The sequence below is a fragment of the Gadus chalcogrammus genome, chromosome 8 (assembly GCF_026213295.1).
Source record: "Gadus chalcogrammus isolate NIFS_2021 chromosome 8, NIFS_Gcha_1.0, whole genome shotgun sequence".
Taxonomy (NCBI): domain Eukaryota; kingdom Metazoa; phylum Chordata; class Actinopteri; order Gadiformes; family Gadidae; genus Gadus; species Gadus chalcogrammus.
Genome location: NC_079419.1, coordinates 19,822,399 through 19,849,890, shown reverse-complemented (window position 1 = coordinate 19,849,890; position 27,492 = coordinate 19,822,399). Strand labels below are relative to the sequence as shown.

The following is a 27,492-nucleotide window of genomic DNA, read 5'->3' as shown; positions in this document are numbered from 1 at the left end:
CTGCAAAACAACGGGCAGAGAGAAGGTTCAAAATACAGACAACGCATGAAAGCATACTTTTGTATGACGGTCTAAATGCATACCCATAGGGCTGATAAACTTGCATTTGCTTACGGTGTTAATCCATACAATTAAACAGAAAGCATGACATTTTGTAAGCATGCAAATCACTTTTCAGATTTTTGTTTTGGAACCGATTCAGGACCAAAGTTTTGTGCTGATAGTCAATAATTAAATAAGGGATACTTGTATATTTCTTGGGGACTTTTTATAAACAAATATATTCACATCACTGAATAAAATAAATAGTTGACTGATACAAAATGAAGAGTACATGCCTCAAACTTGACCTATTACAAATGAACTGTTCCTTCATCGAACATAATAAAAAGTTAAGAAGCAAATTACGTGTCCATTTTATAAGTCATCGTTTAATTTGTTTTAGTATAATATCCTTGCACAAGCTAAGTTATAATGTCTCTCACAGCAACTTCAGCTCTGGGAAGTTGAGATGATGATATTGGTAACCCTCGTGCCAGGGCAGTCTACAATCATCATCAACACATGATCTACAGCTGGTAAATAGGCCTATATCCCAAATTACACCTACAAAGAAACCAACACATGAATGTACACACACACACACACACACACACACACACACACACACACACACACACACACACACACACACACACACACACACACACACACACACACACACACACACACACACACACACACACACACACAAAACCGAAAACGTTCATTGTCTAGAACTGAACACACAACAAATAATAGTTATAGCAATAATAGATAAATACAGTCATGATCTTTACACCCTGATTTTGATATAAGTATCCCTACTGTATCATGACTTTATATAGACTATATAGTTATTAGTTATTTGTGATGGCCACCGACTTTTTACCATTGGCCACTATGGTTAGATTTTTTTATTATTATTTACTATTGATGATAATACTGATATAATTATATTTAATACTAATATATACTGTATGATAATAATAAAATAATAATTATTGTTTATAGGCATTAATGGAGTGAGCATGGAAATTACATTTTTAGGGATGGTAATAGAGGTACCGTTTGGGCTACCATTTGTAATAAAATAACCACCAAAAAGTAAAGCAAATGTCTTTGAGCTCTAATCCTAATTTCCGTAACGCCCTTTAAGCAACATGTTGTACCTAAAATCAGTGAGGCTGGGCTACAATGGGCTGTAATTGCAGAGAACACAGTACAGCCACCACACAGTTCGCTCCAAGCATGTCTCCCTCTTTACTTCCTCTCAAAGTGCACATGGGAGGAGTGAGCGCAGCAGAGTACCAGCAGCAGCCAGCAGCCCAGGACCGGTTGAAACCTGTATCATGGTGAAACTCAGCAGACAACACCTCTATGCTGTGTATCATCTACCATATCCCGCTCTATCCTGAAAATAGCTGCCATGGATGCGTCTTCAGTTACACAATAACGTGACAGAATACAAATCAGTTAAATACACTGTCTTGGATTATATTTATTTGGTGGCTTTCCAAACACACAGCCAGACAGCTTCCAGACAGACAGACAGACCGGTTAATTATAACAAACCAGTGGTGTGGCAAGTGTGGGCATGGTGCATAGGTGAGTAGCCTATGTGAATTCTCTTTTCTTTTCTGCAAGTTACGCCTGTGGCGGGCAGGTGGTCCGTGGTATTAGGACCTTGAACAGTTTACATTTACCATGACGTTTTTACCCCAAGAGTCAGGCACAGTCCGGGTTAGGCGTCTTCTTCCCCAGGGAACCCTCGACAGCCAGCTAAGAGGAACCGGGGATCGAACTAGCAACATTCCGGTTACCAACCAACCTGCTCTACCCCTCTACCCCTCTACCTCCTGAGCTTCTGCCGCCCATTTGAAGTGTAGATAAGCGAGCCCGGCTGTGTGAGCTTAGCCGGCCGTCCAATGAGCACCGCGGATCACAACACGGGACCGCTCGGTCCGTCGCAGCCGGGGGGGCCAGGAGAGGATCTGCGCAGACTCTCCAACTTGAAGACGAGATGGCTCTCGCCTCAGCATTAGGAACCCTGTGTAACGTTTGCGACATCACGGTACAAGGCTGAGACGGACTAGGTACATGCGTGTAGTGACATCGGTATCTTAAAAGTACAATGAAGTAGGATATTTTTATTTTTTAAGAGTAGACATGGATCGTCGATCGAAGAGAGAATAGTTTTTTGATCACAGCCGACCAACAGTAAGTTGATCGCCGTTTATACGTATTTATCCAATAGTAGTAGACGAGCTACGCTGGTTAAGTTAACGTGTGGTACATCATAGCGTGAGGGTGCTAGCCCAAGTAGGCTCGGCTCCTAGTGTTCCCAGTGTTCCCGTTTTCCGTCACCTGATGTCCACCGAATACGATCACATGGAATAATATCTTGTTTTAAAATATCTCGGTTGCATGCGATATTGATTCTATTTCGTCACTCGGTTGACTTGATATCGCCCACCTAAAGCATGGAAGCCGGTAGCCCGTTTTAAAAAAGATCAGCAAAAATCGGTGAATAATTATCGAGTAGTGTATTAGTGTAACGTTAACCTCTACATCTCTAACTGCTATTTTAACTCCCTCCAAACGGGCCACTATGGATGTTTGGGTCGAGACTGTTGAGCTAATGTTCCATAGGAGCCGGCGAATACAGTTAATAATTTAGATAAGTTGATCTTTATATGTGAAGGGAAAATTAATGGTGAACAAGTTCACTATGTTCAGACTGAAAAGCAACCTGGCCTTAAGTTATAAGGTTACAGCTTATTTACAGGTGAAGGTTAGAGCAACTGCCCAACCTAACCCAAACACAGGAAGCACCACATAACTAGAGGGCATAAAACCACACATGGCTTTTCTTAGGAAAATAAAAATGCACGTCTGGTCTGAGTCACATCCAGGGCTATATGGAGTGGCTGCAAATGCGGAATTGGTGTGGGGATATGATAGACAGTACAGTAGCTGTTATTTATCCTTTCTTTATATCTATGTTAGGCCCATTGTCTGCAGATTAAAAAAAATGCAAGACAAATTAATTTCTTTGAGTACCTAAATGTTTCATTAATAATCTTTCCATTGATTCCGAATTGTATTGAACCAGATAAACGTGTATGAATCAATTCTTTACCTTGCCCTTTTACTATTGCCAAACTGAAAGCCCCTGCGAGTTGCTTGTTGTTGCAGTCTTGTACTTTCACGTTGAAGGAAATCTGATACCATACAATAATAAGAACCTCCTTGAGTTCATCACCAGTCGGATGGCAAACTGAGACATGTTGACGATTTGAAAGTAAAAAAAACATAAAGTGTATGTTTAACAGAACACTTTTGATTCCATAACCTAATTTTCTATCTTCTTCATTGCAGTGATGTTCACTCTCACAGAGGTTGCATCCCTGAACGACATCCAACCAACGTACCGCATCCTGAAGCCATGGTGGGACGTCTTCATGGACTACCTAGGTGTGATCATGCTCATGCTGGCTATATTTGCCATGACGATGCAGATCACCAAGGACCAGGTGGCGTGCCTTCCCTTTATAGAGGAGCCGGAGCAGACGTCAGGGGCGGGGCCTAAACCTTTCTCCACACAAAGTCCAAAGGAGGCAACCACGCAAGGGGTCAATGGGGCAACGCTGTCCCCCACCCCTCTGATCATACCCAAGGACTTACCTGACAGTGAGGTCCACAGGAGCCACGTTTCACATGCACACACTGCCTCAATGGCAAAAATGTATTCTCAGCCAGCCGGGATCAGCACCAACCTGGACTATCAACAATATATCTTTGTCAACCAAATGTGCTACCACGTTGCCTTGCCTTGGTATTCCAAGTACTTTCCATACCTCACCCTTATCCACACCCTCATACTGATGGTCAGCAGCAATTTCTGGTTTAAGTACCCCAAAACGAGCTCAAAGATTGAGCACTTTGTCTCCATCCTGGGTAGATGTTTCGAGTCTCCCTGGACCACCAAGGCTCTCTCTGAGACCGCATGTGAGGACTCTGAGGAGAACAAGCAGCGGCTGACGGGGAAGACTACGACTCCAAAACACGCATCATCAGAGGGCAAAGAAGATGGCACGGATGCAAGCTTGTCCACACCCATGCTTGGAAACACGGGGGTCAAGTTCTCCGCCGATAAGCCCATCGTTGAGGTCCCAAGTAGTATGACGATCCTGGACAAGAAAGACGGCGAGCAGGCCAAAGCCCTTTTTGAGAAGGTGAGAAAGTTCCGGGCCCACGTGGAGGACAGTGACTTCATCTACAAGCTGTATGTGGCTCAGACCATTGTCAAAACTGTCAAGTTCATTGTGATTTTGTCATACACGTCCACTTTTATGGCTTCTATCGAATTTGTGCACGAATGTGTGCCCGAAATCAAACATCTGACCGGGTACAGCCGGTTCTACTGCACCCACAATATGGCTTACATGCTGCGAAAGCTTCTTCTGAGCTACATGGCTTTGATTATGATCTACGGAATGGTGTGCATTTATTCTCTTTTTTGGCTATTCCGGCGGTCCCTTAAAGAGTACTCCTTTGAGAAGGTCCGAGAGGAGAGCAGCTTCAGTGACATTCCAGATGTCAAAAACGACTTTGCGTTCCTGTTACACATGGTTGACCAGTATGACCAGCTATACTCAAAGCGTTTCGGTGTATTCTTGTCTGAGGTCAGCGAAAACAAGCTGAGAGAGATCAGTCTTAATCACGAGTGGACTTTTGAAAAATTGAGGCAGCTTGTCACGCGAAACCCACAGGATCAGCAGGAGCTGCATCTCTTCATGCTCTCTGGCCTTCCCAATGCAGTGTTTGATCTCACTGACCTAGACGTGCTTAAGCTGGAACTGATTCCCGAGGTGAGGTTCTCAGCAAAGGTTTCTCAGATGACAAGCCTGCAGGAGCTGCATCTTTGCCACTGCCCAGCCAAAGTGGAGCAGACTGCCTTTGCATTCCTTCGTGACCATCTCCGCTGCCTTCATGTCAAGTTCACTGATGTTGCAGAAATTCCTAATTGGGTGTATCTGCTGAGAAGCCTGAGGGAGCTGAATCTAGTTGGGAATTTGAGCTCGGAAAATAACAAAATGATAGGTCTAGAGTCCATGCGCGATTTGAAACACCTAAAAACATTATATCTGAAGAGCAATCTCACAAAAATGCCAACCAATATCGCTGACCTCTCACCACATCTTGTAAAATTAGTGGTGCACAACGAGGACACCAAATTATTGGTACTCAATAGTCTTAAAAAGATGACTAACCTTGCTGAACTTGAGTTACATAGCTGTGAGTTGGAGCGAATTCCCCATGCTATTTTCAGCCTCACCAACCTACAGGAACTTGACCTAAAATCCAACAACATCCGAACCATAGAGGAGGTCATCAGCTTTCAACACCTCAAGAGGTTGACTTGCCTTAAACTGTGGCACAACAAAATTATTACCATTCCAGCTTCCATCGGCCAAGTGAAAACTTTAGAGGCCCTCCACCTGTCACACAACAAACTGGAGACCCTGCCTCCAGCCTTGTTCTCATTGCCCAAACTCCGACATCTAGATGTGGGCCACAATTCCATTACAGTGCTCCCAACTGACGTAGGACTCCTACACAATCTTCAACACCTGGCGATTAACTCGAACAAATTGGAGGTGCTTCCCAAACAACTGTTCAGATGCACCAAACTCAAGGCACTCTGTCTTGGAAACAATGGGCTCACCGTTCTGCCAGAGACAGTAGGACAACTTGTCCAGCTGACGCAGCTCGAGCTGCGAGGGAACTGTCTCGACCGACTTCCTGCCCAGTTGGGTAACTGCCGTTTGCTGCGCAAGAACTGCCTAATTGTTGAGGACCACCTCTTTGATGCACTGCCAGTTGAAGTGAAAGAAGGTATCAGCCGAGAGACAAATGTTTCCTTCACGAATGGCTTATAGCCGATAAAAGGAAAAGCGGACACACGGATAGGCTGGCAACTTTGAAAGTTAGCGGCGCCGTCAGGTGGTCCGAAAAATGATACCCTTTAATAATATATATATATTTTCTGATTATTTCAATGATCATAATTATAGCACAATAGACACATTAGATATTGTTCAATTGGTAATAGGTAAGAGGAACAGGACAGAGACAAAGAAAATGACTTAATGACTTGTGACTTAATGCAGCTTAGCTTTTAATTTTTAGCATTGCTTGTGTTTTAAAACAGCAAAATATGTTATGTTCATGTTATAATATTCCATACACCAAAGTTCATGTACATGTTACATTAATTTATTGTCCTAGGTACTCAGGTATAATTGTAACCGTGGGGAACAGCCTTTTGCCTTAATTGCTGCTAAAAAATCTTTTACAGTGGGGTCAGACGTCAAAACAAACAGCCCAAAAAAAATGCATTTTAGGTTACCAAGATTTATATTAATCTATTGTACACTGTTCATTTGGGCATTTTCTATAAATATGTAGTGTAAACAATAAAACTAAATGGTACAATAGTTTTTATATGCAGATTATTAAATATAACATGTTTGTATTTATTTCCCCAGGACTTGTAGGCCCCCAAAAAGTGTGCACTTTTTGGGGGCACAGTCAGAACTGTAGCTTGAGTAGTCTAACTTATGTGACCGGTACGAGCCACTATTGGACTTCTGCCTCGTCAGGGCAAAGATTGTATATTGATTAAGGCCTAAAGTACAGGAATTCATCTGTACCTTGAGATATGTATTTGATTGTTTAGTGAATGCTTTTGCTATTACAGCTACAAAGGACATCCCTACCTTTATCTTGTCCACTTGTGACTTTACCCAGAAGAACACAGTCATCAGAAGGGAGATATATTTTCCCTAACCTTTTCATGTTTTTGAAAACATGTTAATTATTTTACACATGTTAATTTATCCCACTAATATTGCGATTGTCCATGGCTTAAGTGTGCATTTCAGAACATTGTAATGAGAACTTGTTTTTTTGTTTGCTTCCGATGTATTTGTGTATAATGTTCAAAGCTGTTTTACTCATCTTGACAGCTTCTGTACTTCCTGAATGATCACATGCTCAAAGGTCAGTCTGTTATGGCACAATAAAACCAAAAAGTTGATTGTTTCTTGTTGATTTCATGATTGCGGAAAAGTGTATGCATCACATGTTTACATGTAATGTAAACATGTAATTGGGATTTTGTCATTCCCAACCAGTTTGTTCTGCCATAGGTGGCTCTTTTAATCCGGTTATATTACTAGTATTAAAGCTGCTACAGTATTGTTGAGAATGGTAGTTTTGGAAACTTAAATGCATTTGAGAAAACCTTATGATGCTTCATTGACATAATGACCTGTTCTAGGTCAGGAAGAGAACAGAGATTAGAACGAGAGATTGGTGGGTATTAACCTAGCCTAAAGATCCATGGGTTCGATCCCCAATGTCTGCAGTCAAGGATAGTTTAGTAGTATCTAAATGAATAAATAGCTGGCTTGCAATTCTTTTTAAAAATAAATGCTACGCTTCAGATAGGCCATATGTAATTTGGAGAGCTGGAAGCTGAAATCCTACCCTCCACCGTATCTGTTCAGACTGCATCTGGGCACAAGAAATAAAGTAATTATTTATCTCCTCTTTATATAGTGTAGCAGGTAAAGCAGTTTGCTTATTTGATCAATTCGATGTACTTTAATGATTCTTGCACTATTTGGGTTACAGCTTTATTGTCTAATTAACTTTGGACAAAAGCGACAGCTTTATTAATGTAATGTAATGAATAGTGAGATTGCACGAAATACTTAAATGAGCATACAATGACATATGATTGCACCACAAAGCCATACTGAGCACATCAGAACAAAGCACATGCAGTGATCTTATATGCGCAGATAATTTCTTAGGTCTCTACAGTCTCTAGCCCTAACGCCTATTCGCTAACGTTCAACGTCACGACGTGTGCCTAGACTCGCATACGTCAATACGTTGAACGTAAGGGGATGCTCCCATCTGTTGATAGGTTTTGGTACTAGTCGGTCGCCTTCGCTAACTGGTTAGCTGTCTTTGAGGAATTGTAGTTTAGTTAGGATAATATATTATCTATATTTAAACATATATATATATTGATACAAGTTAACGTTACAATGAACCACAGGCGCAATCCTAAATACTTCGAAGTGAAGCCACCCAGAGGAGCTGTCCCACGACATCCACCACGACAGGGAGGGTAAAGCTACCAAGATCTTTGATTTGAAGAGTTTTACATTGATGTTTGACTTCGTATGGGTTCTAACGTTATGTCTGAATGTGTATGTTTTTTTATTATGCTTCTGAACAACGATTATTATATTAAATAGTCGCTAACATGAACATGGTTTGTTTTTGTGGATAAATGCTGCACTGAAGAGAAGTGTGAATAGAAGTAGCCTACTAGATGGCGTTGAATAACTTACAAACTTAGTTTTATTTAGCAATTGACTGATGCTCGTTTGTTGTCATCGAATCAAATCTTTCGATCTCCATAGACTATGCTTTAGGTCTGCTGCAACAAGCGTGATCAGTGTACCAACCAGCGCACCTAAAATACCATCTACAACACAGCCAGCCCCTAAACATACAGGTAATGTTCACAAACCATCTACAATGCAGCCATCCCATAAACATACAGTAATATTCACATATCATCTACAACACAGCCAGCTCCTAAACATACAGGTAATATTCACATGCCTTCTACAACACAGCCAGCCCCTAAACATACAGTTGAGATTCACCGGGTATGGGTCGATGCTTGTCACCTTTTTGGGGAGATCAACAGAATACGCCTTGTAATAGTCATATAGATCAATCATCGGGCCACACTCAAGTTCACCTGTTAGAGATGGCTTACAGTCAAAATGATCCCCAAGGGAATGGTATTTTGGTGGCCTTCTAGGAAAAAAGTTGTTTATTGAGGCATGCCTCAATAATTGTTGAGGCATGCCTCAATAATGATACATAACGTTGGGAATTAAAGTTGTCTTGGTAGAGGCTGCATGAATACACAAAATGCCAACTCCTTGAATTACATCTTCAAACCTCAGCCTCTTCTGGAGGACAGTGGAGGTCTCCCTGGGCCTCTACGTTCAAACCCACCGATGGATCCAGTCCTCAGGAGAACACGTCTCAGGATCACAGCACAAGCAATGCAGAGGAGTAAGTCTTTGTAGTTATTAATTGTAGATGGTATTTTATATGTATTTAGTGGACAATTTTAATTGACATTCTTGACATCTTTAAAAAGTCAGGGTTTAATGGAATACTAAGAAAGGCTTCCCCATCCCTCAAGGGTGGACCTCTACGACCCTTACGACCCGCTCTCGTCAGAGTCCGAGTCTGAGTTGGCGCAGAGGAAGCGGTGCGACCGCAACAGTCCCAAGAGAGACGTCGACCATCGGAGTCACTGGGAGATGGCCCAACCAAAGGAGACGGGCGCCCAGAGGTGGGACCGAGGTGCAGAGAGGCAGGAGTGCGGTGCAGAAAGGCGGGACCGAAGCGCAGAGAGGCGGGACCGAAGCGCAGAGAGGCGGGACAGAGACCCAGATGCCAGACTGCCAAATCATGGCAGTCTCAGTCCAAGTGGTAGCCAACATCGCCGGGCTTCTAGCACTGGTGTTCCCAGGACCTATGACCAGATCTGTTACGACCCTGTTAGGCCCTGTGAGAGATCCAGTCCTGAGGAACACAGTCTCAGGGAAGAGCGAGTCCCAGAAGTATGTGTTTCGCTATCCACTGCATGCTCTGGTTAGAACATGGATCATGTTGATGCAATCATCTGCATCTTTCAGTGAACTTCAAGATTAAGCGTTCAATGTAGTAAAGGGGACAAATAGTAAAGCTGTTAACACTAAGCAAAGTCAAATGTTGTTATTTGGCAATAATTAAACACTTTTTCGTCTCCTGCAGTTTGCCACAAATGTTGGGTTATCCACGCCAAACTTCCCCGCAGACGATCAGCTTCAGAAAGGATACTGTGAAACCGGTAAGCACCAGACAACGCAGATTCTGGGTCCATTTCCTGACATTCTCTCATGTCTGCCTTGACTTCATGTTAAGGGACAGTATTCCTATATCCTAATTATCCATCATCCACCGCCTGCATTTAGGGTACATTGGATAATGGCAGTTACTTGTAGCTTAGTTTGTGGTCATATTTATTCGTTTTAATTCATGGATTTATGATCTATGTGTTGGTTTTTTCATACGTGGCTTGGGGTACTTTGCTTCTGCTAATCCTACCATTTGTTGCTCTACAGGAGGGTCATCGGTGAACATGGCATCTCCCCGAGAGATTGCCATGAGCAGCAGAGCAATCACAGTGAAGGACGTGGAACAACAGTAGGACACCTAATACTAACTTAATAACTATCTCCCAAGTAACATTCATTTATTGAACAAATATAACTGTTGCTAACGTGCACATCGTCCTTGGTTGGGGGAAACGTATGCATACCCTTGCTGCTGCTGCTGCTGCTACCATATGACAAGCAAAGGGAAAGACATTTGAGCCAGCTTATCAGATGCACTTCATTAGTTAATCACTTAGAAGTGCCATCAACTCTACATGAACCTTTGACAGTTAGTCCTGAGAATCCATGTTTGTGTTGACACCATGACAAGGTGAAAACATTAACAAATGACTTTGTTGCTGCACATTAACAGAAAATCCGAAAAGATACAAAAAGCATTGAAATGACACATTCCCGCCTGTATTCTCTGTAATTCAAAGTGCGGGGAAGGAGGCATAACCAGGGTTTCACTGGCAAATTCTGTAAAATGTAACATTCTTTGCATTTTTCAAGTTCATCATAAAAACAATTGCAGCATGCATTGAAGGAGGCAGGACTTATTTATACAAAAAACGTCGGAGGAGACGTAAAAACGAGGTCCTGACTCACTGATGTCATTAAAGATCCCAGGGCACTTATCACAAAGAGTAGCCCAGTCAATCTCATTCAATCTGGCCCCCTAATCATCCTCCTGTATAATTGGCTGACTCATTAATTCCCTCACTCTCCACCTCAAGCTGGTGTGTGGTGAGAGCTGGTATTCTGGCGCAGATTGGCTGCCGTGCATCACCCAAGTGGTTGCTACACACTGGTAGTGGTGAGTGGGGTCCCCCCCTTCACCTTGGAGTGTCTAGAAAAGCGCTATATAAATTTGATCAATTCATTATTATTAAAAAGTAGATGACATGGCTTAGTTTAATTTGGCTAAAGTATGTAACAAATCTTTATGTTATTCATGTTGACATTTTTTCAGACCACTCCCATACAGCTGGACACGTTTTTGTAATGCTACTTCTGTGCCGGGACCTAAAGAGAAATTTGAACAAGACAACTTGTGTTTAGCCTTACAATAGTGCCTCAGTGGATGGAGAATAGAATCCAGACCCATTTAACTTTATTCATTACTTCCTTGGCCCACTTGGTCCTTTATAGTGGTTAGATGGAGGTCCCTTGGACTAAAAATATTATAACCTAGTCGTCATAGGTTGCTGCTGCTGGCCATTATTTCCACCTCCATTTTCAAAAAGAAAAATGTCCAGCTGTAATGAAGAATATATAGGTCTGTTTTCTGCCATGCCAAGACAATATTCACTGGGATGATCAGCCCGCCGGTTGCCATGAGCAATCTGTTTTGAGAGATTAAGTGAAAGTTTTTTGTTGGGGTGTTTTGCAAAAAGTCGCTTGAGGAAGTTGTGGTGGCCAGGTGTGTGTCTCGCTCCGCTCCACTGCTGACCGGTTCCCTTTCAGTGCTGCACTCTGACGAGCATACACGTTGCCAATCCATTCGTTTCTTGAAGGCAATAGTATTTGGATCAAACTTCTTTGGTTGAGTTACTCTCATCCAAACGGGTCTGACATTTTTCGGCTGTTTACCTTGGCCTGAGTTGGGCATCTTCAAGCTCTTATTCGGCTGGTAGGGTTTCTTCAGCCATACCACTTAGAAGGCCTCATTACACTGGGCTTCTCTGAAAAGTAAATTATTACAGCTACTTGCTGACATATTTATATGTGGCATTTGTGGCACAAATTGGCATTTTTACTTGGTGTTGAACTTCATTTAAAAGGTTTTAAAGATAATAAACATCAAATGTATTGCAAACGTTGAGCTAGGAGTGATTTGATTGCAATCTAATTGATCTCAAAAGTAATTGGATCCACTAATGAAAAGTATTCAGGTTGGTGTTTGCTACATGATCCAAAGATGATCCTCACCCTAACCCTTTTTTAAAGGTTAGCTTTGTTTTTGCGCACTGGCTGGTAGGGTGTCAACGTTTCCATCGTTCTGTGTGGTTTATCTCCTAGAAGCGCCTTCACCTGTGAGCTGTGTGAAGAGGAATGTGCCGGACTGGAGGGGCTGCAAGAGCACCTGGAGAGCAGGGGCCACTGGAACACCATGGAGCACATTCAGCAGCTGAACCACTACGACGACCTGACCATGGCCTTCCTACAGGTACTGAGCACCGAGTGGGGACGCACGGTGAGGGGAGAGGGCGTCCCAACCCACAGGCTGGCTTCCATCTACAGTTAAATTAATGCGGGATCGCAGTTGACTTGCGGTCTGCTTTAATCAGCTAAAAAGCTGGTGGATGGCTATGGCAGTTGTTAAAAAAAAAGGACTCAACCTGTAGCTCTTGAGAAAGTTACTCAACCTTTAGCTCTGGAATCGTACCTAAACCTTTTACATCATTAAGTCAGACATTCAGAAAGAAATGAAAAGTATGCAAAGTGGTTTTGATTGGGCCATGGTGATTTACAGTGGTACTCTTTACAACTCCTAGGAGGTCATGATGTTCAAAGTGAGACGGTGTTGCAGTGCTATGGTGGATCAGGACATCGAAGGTAGGGCAAGTGGAGAGCGCCCAAAATTGACATATTATCGCATATATGTGATAATGGCTTGATGGCCAACCGTTTTTGTTTGCTCAGCGTTGAAGGAGACTGATCACATGAGCAGGGTGGATGTGCTCCACTGTGCTGTGTGTAGTGTCTACATCTCCACCTTGGCGACCTCCGTGAAGAACCATGTCGCCTCTATGGAACACCTCCATAACAAAAAGGTATGTAAGAGACCAGCTGGAATTCAGTACGCTCAACGGTTCTAATGAGCAGCTTCACCTAAAATGTGGTTGAATATGTAATACACTTGTCATTGTTAATTTAGTTTTTATCAAGCATTACTAATGGACTACAAAATATTGTGTTGCCGGATCTGAAACTAACATTTCATATTTTTCCTGTTGATGCAGTCATTTTCCTACCGGCAGAAACAGGAATGTCTTGACAAGGCTGCAGTTATGATCACCCTATTAAAACCCCAGTTTGAACAGTACCGTCAGGTAAATATCCACAGTAACAAGTCTAAAAACATTCAGAAAGTGCACCCACCAACGCTATAGGCCCAATGTTAGCTCTAGTTAGATCTAAAGAATACTTGAACATCAGATAGTAAGCAAATCCTTTCATATATTTATCTAGAGACGAAGCATGTGCTGTAATAACACATTTATCCCTTTCTTAGGGTGGCAATCCGTTTGAATGACTGGATCATCCTATGGCCTGGAGGAAGCTCAAGCCTTAATGCTGTTTGCTACATACAGCTAAGGACAATACATATGTAGCGCTTTTCTTTTAAACTCAGAATACAATCTATGGCATTGATACCAGATATGTCCACTGCCAAAAAGGACGCTTTGAGACAAGGTGATACTCATGACTTGGGTTTGACGGATTCCGTCTTTTCAAACTTGCCTGGAGTGTCAAATTCAACTGTGAATTTGGAAACAGTTGAATGCGTCAGAGGCTGTTCCACGTCAATACCTTACTTTCCTGTATGTGTTTATATTATTTTCCCAATCCGTATCCTAGGTGTTTTGCAAAAATAAATCTTCTTTTAAATAAATTACATGAACCTAATTGCTCAACTTTTTATTTATAACATCACAAAAAGTTGAAAGCATTGTATCTGTGATATATATAGTACATTTAAAATTAAATTATTTAAAAACAGCATTTATTTTCCAACAGTTGTCTAAAACATTAAATATAGGTTGACAGACAGTTACGAAGGGCAGCAAATATCTGCTCTCTGGTTGTCTGTTCATATCTTCATAATTTTTTTTGTTTTAGAAATCAATGCAGTGATTGTAATACTATAAACCCTATTCTATAACAGGAGTTGCCATACACCCTTGCTGCTTTTCCAAACATTTCCTCACATTTTAGTTTTGAAAACAGTGATATTTTTTAAATGTGCAATTGCTTTTAAGTATTTCAATCAATAACTGCCCGTTAGCACTGGCTGAATGTTTGGAAATATGACACAATACAAAAGAGACTGTCCGTTACATGGACCTGTGTATATTTAAATGTGAATAATGATAAAGGTGTTCCCAAACTGGACATAAGTGATGTTTAAATCATTAGAAATCTTTGAGGTAAAAGTTGTCTTCATTAGAAATGGGTTCCACACTACATTACTGCATAAAAACTTTTTTTTTGGAATTGTGTTCCAATTTTCTGTTAGGTCTATTATTGGAAATAATTTCTAAAATGAAAGTCCATGATAATATATTCAACGTGTAAAATCTGTTAAAGGGGACCTATTATGCTTTTTTGACTTTTATGACCTATAAACGTTGTTATAATGATTGATAGTCATGTTTAACCATACACAAAAAACGATGTAGATTTTCGGGAAACTCTTCCTCTCATCTGGGTGCTTTCAGCATTCTCTGTCAACGCTCGGTTTCGTCCTTCTCCGCCCCCTCAGATTTGACCAGGCATATGGGGGCGCGGCAGGAGTGCCTCTACGTAGATGATTTCCCGGAAATGTGAACAAGTGAATCGCAAACGTTGTCCCGAGTGTTTAGCGCTCTGCACAGCCACCCCAGACTGTCAGCAGGGAATACGTCGAAATGCATGTACGTCATTATTTGACAATTTATTATGGTTAAACGTGACTATCAATCATTATAACAACGTTTATAGGTCATAAAAGTCAAAAAAGCATAATAGGTCCCCTTTAAGCAATGTTGTACATTTTGGCCATACAGATGACTTGATGAAAGTAAAAGTGAAAGAACATCCATGTACAAAACACATACTCTATGGACTTCCCATGAAGTACTCCTCACGGGCTTCACGAAGCAGCATGATGGGGGCCTGTGGAGGGGCCGTCCTGGTCCGGCCTGGGGCTGGAGGGGTCCCGGGGCTGCATGGACACCTCCACCATGCCCAGTCCGGTGTTGGGAACACCAGTGTTCATAATGTGTCTCTGTAAGTGTTTGATCCAGTCCTCCTGCACCGACAAGGGACCCTGGAAGACGAGGTCACAAAACCTGCAACGACAACCGCAAAGGATCCTCCATTTCAGCATTACTTTGTTCATTACACCATTAAAAAGGAATCGTATGGGTTTTTTGTGGTACTTAATCACAGGAAATGATACAGCGTTGCATTTAATTTTATACTTTTATGATGGAGAGATATGAGTGAAGGTATGGGAGTGAGAGGGGAGGACATGCAGCACAGGACCATGGGTATCAAACCCAGGCCACTGCGATCAGGACTGAGCCTTAATGGTACGCGCTCTACCCGGTGAGCAACCTGCATTTTCCTTTTAGTGTATCTTTTTACAGGAAGGTGGTATACTTAAGGGTGCAGTATGTAGGATTTAGTGGCATCTAGCAGTGAGGTTGCAGATGACAACCAACTGAATACCTTTTCCCTTTCCTACCAGTATGTGAACCTACGGTAGCCTACACGGTAGAGCCCGACCGATTTATCGGCAGGCTGATACTAGGCATTTTCCAAACCATCGGTATCGGCATTTATAATGGCCAATTAATTAATATTTAAAAATATATTTTTTTTTGTTTTTGTTCAAAGGACTGGGTTTCATATCTTAAGTTTGTATTTTTTTTTTTGTATTTTATTTATCGAACTTATTTATCGAACTAACTACAAATAACCAATGTTAGGGAAATCTGTTTGTTTTGTTACGCGTTTCTGGAATTTCTTTTTTAAATATATATCGGAATATTGGATTTTTAAATCACCAAATATTTGTATCGTATCGGCCTTAAAAAACCTTTACCGGTCGGACTCTACTGTACGTGTCAGTAGGTATTCCAAAATGACTGACAGCATTGAGTAGTCAGGGGAGTTGGTTTCTTGATGGATTTATAATTAGTATTTAGTTATTTAGTCAGTGTAGAAACATGGCAGGCTCTGTGGAAGAGGACACGCTCCCTGTAGATATAAACTATTCACAAACAGGCATACAGAGAGCACAAGAGGGCATATGTAGAAGCTCTGAGGGATACACGGGCCAGGTTCTATTCCACCATCATAAATAACAGCCCCGGTAACTCCAAACAACGATCTTCAACAATTAACCACCTTCTCAAACCCCCTTCACCCTGCCACTCTGAGGCCACCGAGGAGAGGTGCAACATGCACATTACCTTTTTTAAACAAAAGGTTAATAACATCCGCTCACACCTCTCCATCACTGCTGTCTCACCCCACTAAACTGTTGACCCACTGTCTGAGACTGTCCAGCCCCTCAGCTCCTTCTCCAACATCACACAGGAAGAGGTGGAGGCCGTCATCAGAAAATTGAAGCCGTCCACCTGTGCACTGGACCCCTTCCCTTCAGCCCTGCTGGAGACCAACATCTCCGCCGTCTCTCCACTCATCACCAAGATCATAAACCACTCCCTCCTGGCTGGCCATATCCCACCTGCATTAAAAACTGCTGTCATCAGACCACTATTGAAAAAACCCACCCTGGATCGAGAAGTTCTCTCCAACTACAGGCCCATCTTCAATCTTCCGCTCCTGTCAAAGGCTCTAGAGAAAACAGTTGCAGCACAACTTCAGGATCACCTCATAAAATAATATGTTTGAGAAATTTCAGTCTGGTTTCCGCCCTGGCCATAGTACAGAAAATGCTTTGGTCAGGGTCACGATGACGACCTCCTGATGGCGGCAGACACCGGTTCCCCATCACTCCTCATCCTCTTGGATTTAACAGCTGCTTTTAACACTGTCGACCACAATATCTTCCTCCACCGCATGCAATACACCATTGGACTTACAGGAAATACACACAACTGGTTCACCTCTTACCTCACCGGCAGAACCGAGCACGTCGCCCTGGGCAAAGCAAAATCACACACCCAGTTTGTGGGGCCCAACCCCAAGCCCTGGGGGATACCCCTGGTGTCCCCCAGGGCTTGATGTTGGGCCCAACCCTTTTCTCCATCCACATGCTCCACCTGGGCAGCGTCATCAGCAGGCATGGGTTATCTTATGCTATGCTGATGACGCACAGCTGTACCTCAGAACCACCCCCACTTCTTCTTGCCCCCTGCCATCATCCCCACTGACCACCAGCCTGGAGGAGATAAAGGCGAGGATGAAGCTCAACTTCATTAAATTAAACAGCTCTAAAACAGAAGCCATCCTCATCGGCACACCACATCAGCTCCGCTCCTCCGACATCACCAATGTCACTTTCTCTTGCCAAAACATTCCCCCTTCCACATCTGTCACCAACCTGGGTGTTACTATGACACCCACATCAATCACCTCCGCAAGACCGCATTGTACCACCTCAAAACATTGCCACACTCCGGCCTACACTCACCCAGGCAGATGCAGAGAGGCTCGTCCACGCCTTTGTCTCCTCCAGGTTGGATTACTGCAATGCACTCCTCATCGGGATCTCTGACAAGAGCTTCCAGAAGCTCCAGTACATACAAAACAGCGCTGCCAGGATCCTGATGAGGGTGCGCAAATATGAACACATCACCCCCATCCTCAAATCCCTTCACTGAATTCAAGGTCTCCCTCCTCACCCACCAGTGCATCCACGGACATGCCCCCCCTACCTCCAGGAGCTCCTCACCCCCCAGACCACCTCACGCACCCTTCGCTCTGCATCAGCACACACCCTAAGACCAAGCTCCGCACCATGGGCGATCGGGCATTCTCCACTGCTGCCCTAAGACTATGGAACGCCTTCCCTGACCACCTGAAGGCCCCACAGACTACAGCTATTTTTAAACTAAACCTTAAGACTTGTCTTTTTAAAAAAGCCTTTTGCTAATTTCTCTTTTACTGTATATGTATTATTTGTTTTAACAACCCTTATTTTCTCTCTTCTCTCTCTTTCTTTTGGTGGTGGAAACACGACCCGATCCGCACCTTTGCGATCCGATCCGTTCCGCACCCTGCAGTGGAAACGCGCCATTATATCACCCCTTTAGTACCTCACCGACTTTACTACAAGGCAAGATTTGAGGGCCGCCTGCTCCCTCCCTCCCTCCTTTCCTCCTCACCTGCACCATTGTGGAGTGTGGCATTCACACACCTGAGGTGGAGCTATGATAACACGAGACGGGCAGGATATATTAAGAGTTTTCCGGATAAATCAGACATCAGACCTTAACCCACTGTTCTAAAATCAAAATTGTCTAATACAGAGGCCGAATCAACCAAAAGAGATATTCTCACAGAGCATTTCACTTGCTGACAGATGGCTATGGCATTTCCAATAATTGGAAACCAAATTAGACACATATCTTACCAACAGCCCCTTTAACCATCTCTTATCCAAACAAATATTTCTGCCATTGTATAATGGTGTACCGAGGTCCAGTTGAGGGGAAACTGCAACCTGAAAGAACACAAATTTGACAAGAAGAGCTGGACTTCTTTACCGGCATGTGAGTCGGTACATTTCTTCTGGAGTCTGTGGTAAGGGCAGTGTCTTCTTCTTTGAGCCAGGCCTTGACCGAGGTCTTCTTCCTTTGCAGTCAATCACTAAAGCAAATATGGTAAATTCTTATCAGTTAAGTCATACGAGCGACAACATCCACAATTACTTTTTACATTTTAAAATGCATTCCATCACAGTGGCCCTAAACATACTTACAAAATGTAATACTTTTATGAGGCGAAATTAACCCAAATTTGTAATACAATTTTAGAATCGCAGTAGGCCAGTGTTTCACGTCTCAAGTGGCCATAACAGCCAGGATTTATATACTTTATATATATATATATATATATATACTTTATTTACCTTCAACATCTTTTAATGATATGGCTGGTTGGCCAAGACCCAAGGTATTTGTTGACATTGTCTATGTCGGCATGGAAATCAGCCTTGATTTTTGTTCAACTCATCACTTCTTACGGTGTAAATGCATTCTGAAATTGGGAAGCTGGAAAGCGATTGTTGTCCATTATATTCCGACTAAGCAGCTCCCATAGCTGTCTCTCACAAAAGTGCATACAAACTGCCTTGGCTATGTAGTTTTCCTCAAACATGTTCATAAAACAAGTTTTGATTTTGTGCACTAGAAATGTTCAGTGTTAAACTTATTGGAGCCCAGTCTCTCGGACCATGCAGAGTGGCGCGAAAAACAAAGAATCCAAACTAGTGGATTACTTTTTTGTGGGTACTATTGGAGTACCCTGCCTAGCCATGTTAGTTTGTATTCACTTGGGTCTTACAAAACCAAGACAAAGCTATGTTGGCCGGCCAATAAATGGGCCAGTTGGCTGGCCAACTGGCAGATTTACATCGAGACATAGCGAATATCAACAATTGACCTGGGGTCTTTGCAAATATGCCAAATCCTTTAAAGGGTTAGATGACAGGTACATGCTAAGCGTATTGCTGAAAAAAGTCACACAATCATCCACTATACCAGTTTGAAGCCAATGCTCTTCATGTACTTACTTGCTCCATCAAGTGAGGCATTCCTTTTTCGCTTTGCATACGCCCGCAAATGATTAGACAAGCTAACTCCACTGTGGAAAGATGCATTGCAGTGCATACAAACCTTTCGGTTGAACTCGCCTTTCTCTGATTAGACAGAAACACAAGAAAAATAAGTTAGAACAAACAAAAATGTCAACAGGGAGTATTTAGTCTCCATTCCTCAGCTAGTCAGGCAAGATAAACCATTCTACTAGAGATGTATCCTGCAGGCAAAACCTTTAATAGGTTTTGCCTGGGTTTTAGCAGCTCGGCAAGCAGAGTGCAACAGCCCCTCCAGAGCTTCCGTGCGAAACAGCGAGTATAAATGCCACGTTTTTTGACTGTCTGCGATCTTCACAAACGGCACATCATGGCGTAAATTGAAGCCATCTTTTTAAGAGATACCAATCTAGCCTGTATCCCATCCCATCGAGGACTCACAATTTAAAAAAAAAATATTACTTACCTGCTATCGAGTTTAGTAATGAAGCGTCAAGTCTTGATCCAGCACCATGTTCAGTATCTGAACAAACTGATAACGTGGATTTTGAAATTTGAGAAGAAGCCTTTATTCTTGGATCTTCTTGGCACTTTCTCTTCTTCAGAATCCCTATCAAGGCACTCGCACTCGAAAGAGATCCTTTAACCTCCAACTTGGTCTCAAGCTGCTTCTTTTCAGATGCAACTCCCAACAAAGAAAACTGGGGTTTGGAGACGTGTGATTCGGCATCATTGGAGATGGTTGGAATATAATTATTTTTAAAGAGTCCAGTTAGAGAATGAGACCTGGCTAGCTTTGACGACTTACGAAACGAGAATTTATTTCGTTTCTTATTGAGTATTTGAATAGCCCTATTGACCTCTTTCTTGTCCCGCATCAGTTCTCGAAGTAAGCATAATGGGGTCTTGTTCTTTGATTTGATTGGTCTACCAAGCTGTTTCAAGTGGCCTCGGATGTGGTTGGACTGTCCAGTCCGGTTATCAAACTTGTCCCCACAAAGTGGACAGGAATGGATCATCTCCAGGTCATCAGAGTTTTCTAGAGGGTCTGCAGGGGGTTCCAACAGTACTGCTGCAAAAAGAGAAAGCCAAGATCAGAACCGTCAAACAGTCACAGTATTATTGGTGCAGACTCAAATATACACAAAACTATCTCAATACCTTCTTCCAATTGTGGAATGGGAGAAATCCTGCGTCTCATGCGTGGCTTCTTGTCTCGAGAAGCCACATGTTCAGCAGGAACTACATGCCTCTCGTTGTAATTCAATCCAACCCGATGAAGGTGGCCTCTCACATGATTGGATAACCCAACACCAGACTCAAAGACTTCAGGGCAGTACGGACAGGATTTTGGCTCCAAATCTGACGAATCGTCCGTGTAGGATCCTTCCATTGTCATCGAGTGGGACTCAAGGCTGTCTCCAAAGACCTCTGTTTCTATGCACTCTTCCTTGATATCAGTCTTTACTTCATCATCATTCCCGTCAGTCGTTATCTTATCAAACAACTTCTTAGATGCCTGCAGAACCCCTCTCATTGACATCCTCCTACTATATGTATAAATGTGCTTTTCTTCCTGCTTGACATCATCGTCATCGAAAAGGTTAGTGTTGGCAAGAGTTTCTTTGAATTTAAAAATGTCCTTCTCTTCACAGTTTGTGATCTCTTCTGAACGGTTTAACATCTTTGGACTTGGCAAATGTTTGGGTAAAATAAAGCATGAATCCTGTTCTGTGGTGTTTCGAAAAGGTGTTGACATTTTTCTTTTCGAAGGCGTCTTTTTAATGGCCTGATCTGAAGTTGACTTAGGTATTCTGTTGCTTTCAATGCCTTCCTCTGTGACACTGTACTCACAAGGATTTGCATCAGGCTTAGAAACACAAGTTTGCTTTTCACCATTTGAGGATGACCTGGTTTCTGGAAGCTTAGTTGCATGCATTCCTTGCAAATGATCTTGCAAATCATTATCATCGTTGTTAGACGAGTGTTTAGATGTAATGACATTGTCACTTTCTTTTTTCCGTTTTGCTTCAGTCTCTTTGTCATGTCTTTGTCGAGAAAGGAGAACGTCGATCGATTTGTCCAGCTTGGACTGGGTTTCTTGAGACTTGAGAAATCTCCTTGTCATCTTTTCATGCTTGAATAAATTGGAAACGTTACTTATCGAATTCGCTTTTTTTGAGGGGACGAATATTTTAGATTTTGTTGCAGAATGTTCCATTTTACAAGAGTCTTGCTTCTCAACAGGTAGCTGTGCATTTGTCTCAATCTCATGTAAGCTGTGTATTGATTCGTATTTCTCGATCGTCAGTTTATGACGACACTGAAGATGATTTCTAAAAACATTTTTACTGAAAACTCGGTATGAACAAATTGTGCAAGAGAAAACACCGGCCTCATCCCTGCCGCTATCCTTGTGCTGCGAAGTATTATGTCTCCGAAGCCCTCTCTCAGACACTGCGTGGAATTTACATTTTTCACATTTAAAACAACGCTTGCTCTTACTGTGTGTCAGGGCATGTTTAACAAAAGTATTCTGGCAGTTTGTTTGAAATGGGCATTGAGGGCAACAAAGTGCATTGTTTCCAGCCTTATTTGTATCAGACATAACGTTGATTTCATCAACTTGTCGTTTCCTTCTCTTCGTGTGAACAGCCATATGCTCTAAAAGGGAGCTGCTCTCTCTGAAAATATGTCCACATTCTTGGCATATAAAAGGACTAGGCGACATAAAGGAAAGATCTGAATGCAATTCCAAGTGCTGTTGCAAACTGATCTCTTTTCTGAACACGAGGTGACATTTCGAACATGGGTAGGATGATGGCTTAGGCTCCGAGGGAGAATTGACTGGAAGTCTTCCCTTTAAGGGTGAAAGCCTGTGACCTATATTATTATCAAAAGAGTTTAATGTTGGCGCATTGTATAAAATTTGCTTGATGGCCTTAACAGTTCCATTTGGATACTCTTTGTTCTCAGTTGATGAAGATTTGGAATGCATCCTCAGGTTTTGTACCTTGCTCATGGGGACAGAGTGTGCTTGGTCTTCTCCATCATGCGAGTCTTCAGATGATTTATGGCCTAGATTAGGGTAAAGATCTTCTGAGGGATCTACCATAACTACCATATCCATCTTACGTTTCCTCCTCTTTTGAGTTCTAGAAACCATAACTTCCTTTTGCATCTCCTCCCCTGGGGATTCGTCATGGTCATCCCACAAGAACTGCATGAACTCTTTGTGAGGGTCCCACTGAAGATCACGGGCACTGCTGAAGTCATCCAATGAGTCCTCAGGTGAATCAACGTCGAATCCCCATATTCCTGCAGTATCAATTTCCTGCACTGTTTTCAAGGGTGTGATGCTTTTCTCCTCCTCCTCTGTGCACAAGCTGTTGAGATCATGTGCCTGTGTAGCCCTATGCGAGGATGGTCCGTTTCCCAAGCCAACTGGGGACAACATTTCAGCGTTTGACAAAACATCAAGAACGCCGTTTTGTTTGGCAAGAGCAGGCTTGCCAAAAGAGTCTATGTAAGATAAGGCCGCTTGTGTCATTCTCACTGGTTCTTGAAGGAGTGTGAGGGCATTCATCTCGGGATCTGTATCTTTGTCATCTTCATCACAAGCTGCCAGGCATGACATTTCTGTGACCTTGACCTGCAAGAGAAAATTGGATGTTCTTATTCCATTATGAAAAATTATACCAATTTGTGTAGGGTTGTATAGTCCTATCCTTTATCTAGGGCCATATGATTTCCATAATGGGTAAATCTTGGCCGTAATCGCGGAATTTGGTACTAAAAATTTAATCATCTGTAAAACGTGGAATATTGCAGAATTTGCCAAATTCTCCATATTTGACTGAAATGGATACAATTTCTTAATCTAATCTAATCTACAGACGATAAAGCATAAATGCATAATTCAGAATTAAATTCCCTCCCCTTTTCAGAGAGGGAGAGGATTTTGGTCGCATCATGACCTCACGTCTTTGAGAACGAGGCCAACTAAGATGTCCAATGCCGCTTTTCCACTGCATGGTACCAGCTCGACACGACTCGACTCGACTCAGCTCGCCTTTTTTGCGTTTCCACCGCGAAAACATGGTATCTGGTACCTGAAGTGGTTGCTTTTTCTAGTACCGCCTCACTCTAGGTTCCAAGCGGCTGAGCCGATGCTAAAAGGTGACGTCGGCTGACGGCCGGCCACTGATTGGCCAGAGAGTGTGACGAAGTCACGAGAGCGACATGGCAACCATGCTGGTAACAGCCATAGCAGCGCCGCAGCCAACATATTCCACTTCTTCAACTTCTTCAACATGCCAGCTAATAATAGTAATGTTATCGTTGTCCTCCATTGCTGTTATGTGGGTTCTGTCCATGTGTGGGTTGCGTAGGTGTTGTTTGCGTCGCGTACAAAAATACGTCACGGCCCTTTCGCGCAGCCGACCCCGCCCACGTCCAGGAGGTACTATTTGCGATGGAAAAGGACCCGTGCTGCTACCGTGTCGAGTCGTGTCGTGTCGAGTCGTGTCGAGTCGAGCTACATGTGCGGTGGAAAAGCGGCACAAGTCCTCTTAAACTAAAGATTTCGACCCCAACTCCTAAATTCAGAACAGAGCAATATTGGGACTATTATGAGTCCAGGGATGAACTGTTTTGCAAATTCTGTCGACATCATACTATTGATCCGACCCGTAAAAATATGTGTATGAAAAATATGTCTTAAAGTCTAAAGCCCATGTGGAAAACAAGGAAAAGCACCGTGTCAGCCCGAGCTCTTATTCACGATTTTGTGGCTGTGGTCCGTAATTTGTTTGCTGTCCGCATGCAAATTGTGATATTCCAAACAACGAGATATCGAGGTGAAATAACGCAATGCTATCATTCCAGTGTTTCTCCCAGTACTGTGTTGTTAAGGCGGCCGCCTTAACAACAATAGGGCCCCGCCTTAACTACCAATGTATAGTAAAAAATATTTTTTAATTATTATGCATTAACAAAGTAGAAAACTCTCGTAGGGAAAGAAAACATACTTCCATCAGGTGTAAAAAATAAAGATCAATAATGCATCAGTAATACTGTTCACAGCAATGGTCGTGCCATAAAGCTTTTTGAATGGAATTGAAACGGAGACCCCCCCCCGCTCCTTGACCACCTTGACTAAGACATTTTCTGGGGGAAACACTGCATTCAGTAGTTACAAATAGTGCAATGTTGTGTTATATATTATTCAATTGTTGACATTATATTAATTCACATAAGTAGGCCCTCTTTCTCATGATAAAATTAGCACGAATCGTAAATCACAGAATTCCGAATAAAATTAACGAATTGAATTTGGAGGGAAAAAATACGGATTTCGCAGAACTCTATGCTAGCCTAGATATCATGAACGTTCGGTTTTGAGAACGTCAGTGGGTTTTAGATCCACTCTTGGTCTGAGTCCAACTCAGTTACGGCAGAGCCACAATACAAAGCGGATTGCCCTCTGGAATAGCCACGGAGAGCCACTTCAGGAAGCATTGCATAGTATATAGACAAACCACGTCGGGAATTCAGATTCTGTATTTTGTTCTGTGTTTAATATAATGGATCCCAGCAGATGATGCTGTGATGCGGGCCAAGGTTTAATAGGTTCACATTCAAAGCCTATCGAGCATTAAACATGAAAGTTGACAGTTGAAGTTGGAGCATCGCAGATAACATGTAAAAAACTGATTTATTTGCTTTTAGAGGATATGCCTGAATACGTTTTTGGCCTTTTTAATAAAATGCCACACAGACGACTGTGAAAATGTTCAGTAAGTTAAAACTAGCAGCCTTCCTTAAGTTGAGCGATTTCAAAGTTGTGTATACCGGGGTGTTTTGACCTCCTGTCTTAAAGTATAATAAGTATTAAGTATTATTAGTCTCTTAATCTATATGATTATTAAAACAAACTACGGAGCCTTAAATATAATTGTTATTGATTATTAATGTTACTTGTAACGCAAAATAGCCTCTCACTCAATACATTAATCTGCATCCTCAAATCCCCCGAAAATAGTGGATTGAGAAGTGCTTTTTCCCCTGATGAAATTACCACCAGCCATTGTCCGACCAATGTTAACTTGGTCAGACAAGTGCATATCGACCAAACAATCAGCCAACCGACCAGAATTTGAAATCCCTAGGGTCTAAGGCCTTTTCTGTCAAATTTGTTGAAATTCTAAATTCTATTCTATTCTCCAAATGTCTTCACCCATGGGGGATAAACACCCCCACCTTTTTCCTAGAACTTCAGCCTAAAACAGTTTTCCTTTAATATAGTGTTGGTGTTCGAGGTTTGAGCTGCAACAGGTGGTTCACTTACACTTTAAAAAAAATCAATATATATTATATTCTATCAATGAACACAATTTCTAGCATATTATGCTATTTCAACAATTGATATTCGGTAACATACATTTTAATGTTACATTTTTAGCTGGGGAACCTATTTGGTATGCCAACCTTTTACGATCACTGGAAAATCCGATTTCATATCATATTTAATTATTTGTCTATGAATGTATACGTACGCAAGTACTTCGGTACGTACAAAATAGAACAGCGACATCTTGAGGCGGTTTGCTAAAATGCAGTATTTAGTGCATCATCTTTTTTAAGTAGCCTGCAATCAAATATATCTTACGTATATAGAGTTGTGACCTTAGCCAACATTTCTCTTCCTCATTTTACGTTATAATCTCAAAGTGCACGGGTGTTACTAAACCAAGATAATGTAGATCACCTGTTAAGTAGATTGTAACAATGGATTGCAAGGTCGCAAGAAAAGGGAGCTTCGAGGGCAAATAAAAGTGTCAAACTAACTCGAGGAAATGATGGCAAAGAACCATCTTCTACACAACTGCAGACTACATCAACAATAGGCTTGCATGAGCAAAAGGGGGTTTATTCTCGAGCTAAAACTTTGAGCACAGTTCACTTGCATGCCAACACAATATAAAGTCACTATTCTTTTTTAGCAGCAACATCACAACAAATACATTATCAATTAGAAATCAGACAACCTGTGTCCCGTTGCATGTTCTTCCCGTTATTATCATGCTGTGTTGTTGGATGCAGCTTGCAGGATCTGCAGCCCATTCTATTTAGGCTCTGTACCACACCAAAGCCAAATCCTTAGACTAAACTACAACTAATGGGAATGGTGCCTCAACACTTACCATCCATACATCCCTATATTACTTAGAAACAAACGGATATTACCTCCGGACGTCGTTGATCGGGGCGCTCTTTATACGCTGCATTGAATTATTTCTTACTTTCGTCTTCCATCCATTTCACAGTCGCCATTTTCCGTGGTGGTCTAGTGTGGACCAGTCCATTTACTATAAAAGGGTTTACGCAAATACGGCTGTCACAGTACAACACGTATTTATTCTAATAATAAATTCGTCAGCATATTTAACCAAATGGGTTGTGTTTATTATCAACCATGCTAAAGTTTGCTTTTATGCTGCTAATTTCGAGAATTGGCAAGAGGAACGGTTTGTCTGTCAAAGAAAATTCCCCAGAATGAAAAGATGGTATATTCCAGATGGGAGGCATAAAAAACCTGAGTTAATGACCCCCTCTTTAGAGGCAGCAGATTGCTTTTTAGGTTGA

The 27,492-nt window shown here is 42.2% G+C and overlaps 3 protein-coding genes across 5 annotated transcripts; 2 read left to right on the top strand and 1 right to left on the bottom strand.

The window, feature by feature from the left end:
* Positions 1–1,318: 1,318 nt before the first annotated feature.
* On the top strand, positions 1,319–7,554 carry lrrc8da (leucine rich repeat containing 8 VRAC subunit Da). Of its 3 annotated transcripts, none has more exons than XM_056597758.1 (2): positions 1,319–1,647; positions 3,421–7,554. In XM_056597758.1, exons 1-2 carry the CDS (start codon positions 1,473–1,475, stop codon positions 5,982–5,984), a joined length of 2,739 nt encoding a protein of 912 aa, XP_056453733.1. In that variant the 5' UTR covers positions 1,319–1,472; the 3' UTR covers positions 5,985–7,554. The 3 variants fall into 3 exon arrangements, with proteins under 3 accessions (XP_056453733.1, XP_056453735.1, XP_056453734.1); XM_056597760.1 differs by lacking the exon at positions 1,319–1,647 and adding an exon at positions 1,685–2,135; XM_056597759.1 differs by lacking the exon at positions 1,319–1,647 and adding an exon at positions 1,685–2,259.
* A 1,175-nt stretch (positions 7,555–8,729) lies between these two features.
* On the top strand, positions 8,730–15,978 carry LOC130387339 (uncharacterized). Its single transcript, XM_056596367.1, has 10 exons — positions 8,730–8,736; positions 9,105–9,216; positions 9,350–9,773; positions 9,967–10,042; positions 10,317–10,398; positions 12,372–12,519; positions 12,848–12,908; positions 12,996–13,126; positions 13,316–13,405; positions 13,588–15,978. The coding sequence occupies exons 3-10, from the start codon at positions 9,471–9,473 to the stop codon at positions 13,606–13,608; spliced, it is 912 nt and encodes a 303-aa protein (XP_056452342.1). The 5' UTR covers positions 8,730–8,736; positions 9,105–9,216; positions 9,350–9,470; the 3' UTR covers positions 13,609–15,978.
* Positions 11,203–27,193, bottom strand: znf644a (zinc finger protein 644a). Its single transcript, XM_056596366.1, has 6 exons — positions 27,094–27,193; positions 21,007–23,497; positions 20,312–20,917; positions 19,825–19,950; positions 18,797–18,899; positions 11,203–15,406 (listed from the first exon to the last, which is right to left on the bottom strand). Exons 2-6 carry the CDS (start codon positions 23,480–23,482, stop codon positions 15,208–15,210), a joined length of 3,510 nt encoding a protein of 1,169 aa, XP_056452341.1. The 5' UTR covers positions 23,483–23,497; positions 27,094–27,193; the 3' UTR covers positions 11,203–15,207.
* Positions 27,194–27,492: the final 299 nt, after the last annotated feature.

Excerpts from the sequence above, each read along its gene's own strand:
- LOC130387339 (XM_056596367.1), top strand. The coding sequence starts at position 9,471 with ATGGCCCAACCAAAGGAGACGGGCGCCCAGAGGTGGGACCGAGGTGCA. Across the intron at positions 10,043-10,316 it reads GAAAGGATACTGTGAAACCG|GAGGGTCATCGGTGAACATG; the intron begins GTAAGCACCAGA and ends GTTGCTCTACAG. Across the intron at positions 13,127-13,315 it reads AACACCTCCATAACAAAAAG|TCATTTTCCTACCGGCAGAA; the intron begins GTATGTAAGAGA and ends CTGTTGATGCAG.
- lrrc8da (XM_056597758.1), top strand. The coding sequence starts at position 1,473 with ATGCGTCTTCAGTTACACAATAACGTGACAGAATACAAATCAGTTAAA. Across the intron at positions 1,648-3,420 it reads AGTGTGGGCATGGTGCATAG|TGATGTTCACTCTCACAGAG; the intron begins GTGAGTAGCCTA and ends TCTTCATTGCAG.
- znf644a (XM_056596366.1), bottom strand. The coding sequence starts at position 23,482 with ATGTCATGCCTGGCAGCTTGTGATGAAGATGACAAAGATACAGATCCC. Across the intron at positions 20,918-21,006 it reads CATTCCACAATTGGAAGAAG|CAGTACTGTTGGAACCCCCT; the intron begins GTATTGAGATAG and ends CTCTTTTTGCAG. Across the intron at positions 15,407-18,796 it reads ATGTACCGACTCACATGCCG|GTTTTGTGACCTCGTCTTCC; the intron begins GTAAAGAAGTCC and ends TTGTCGTTGCAG.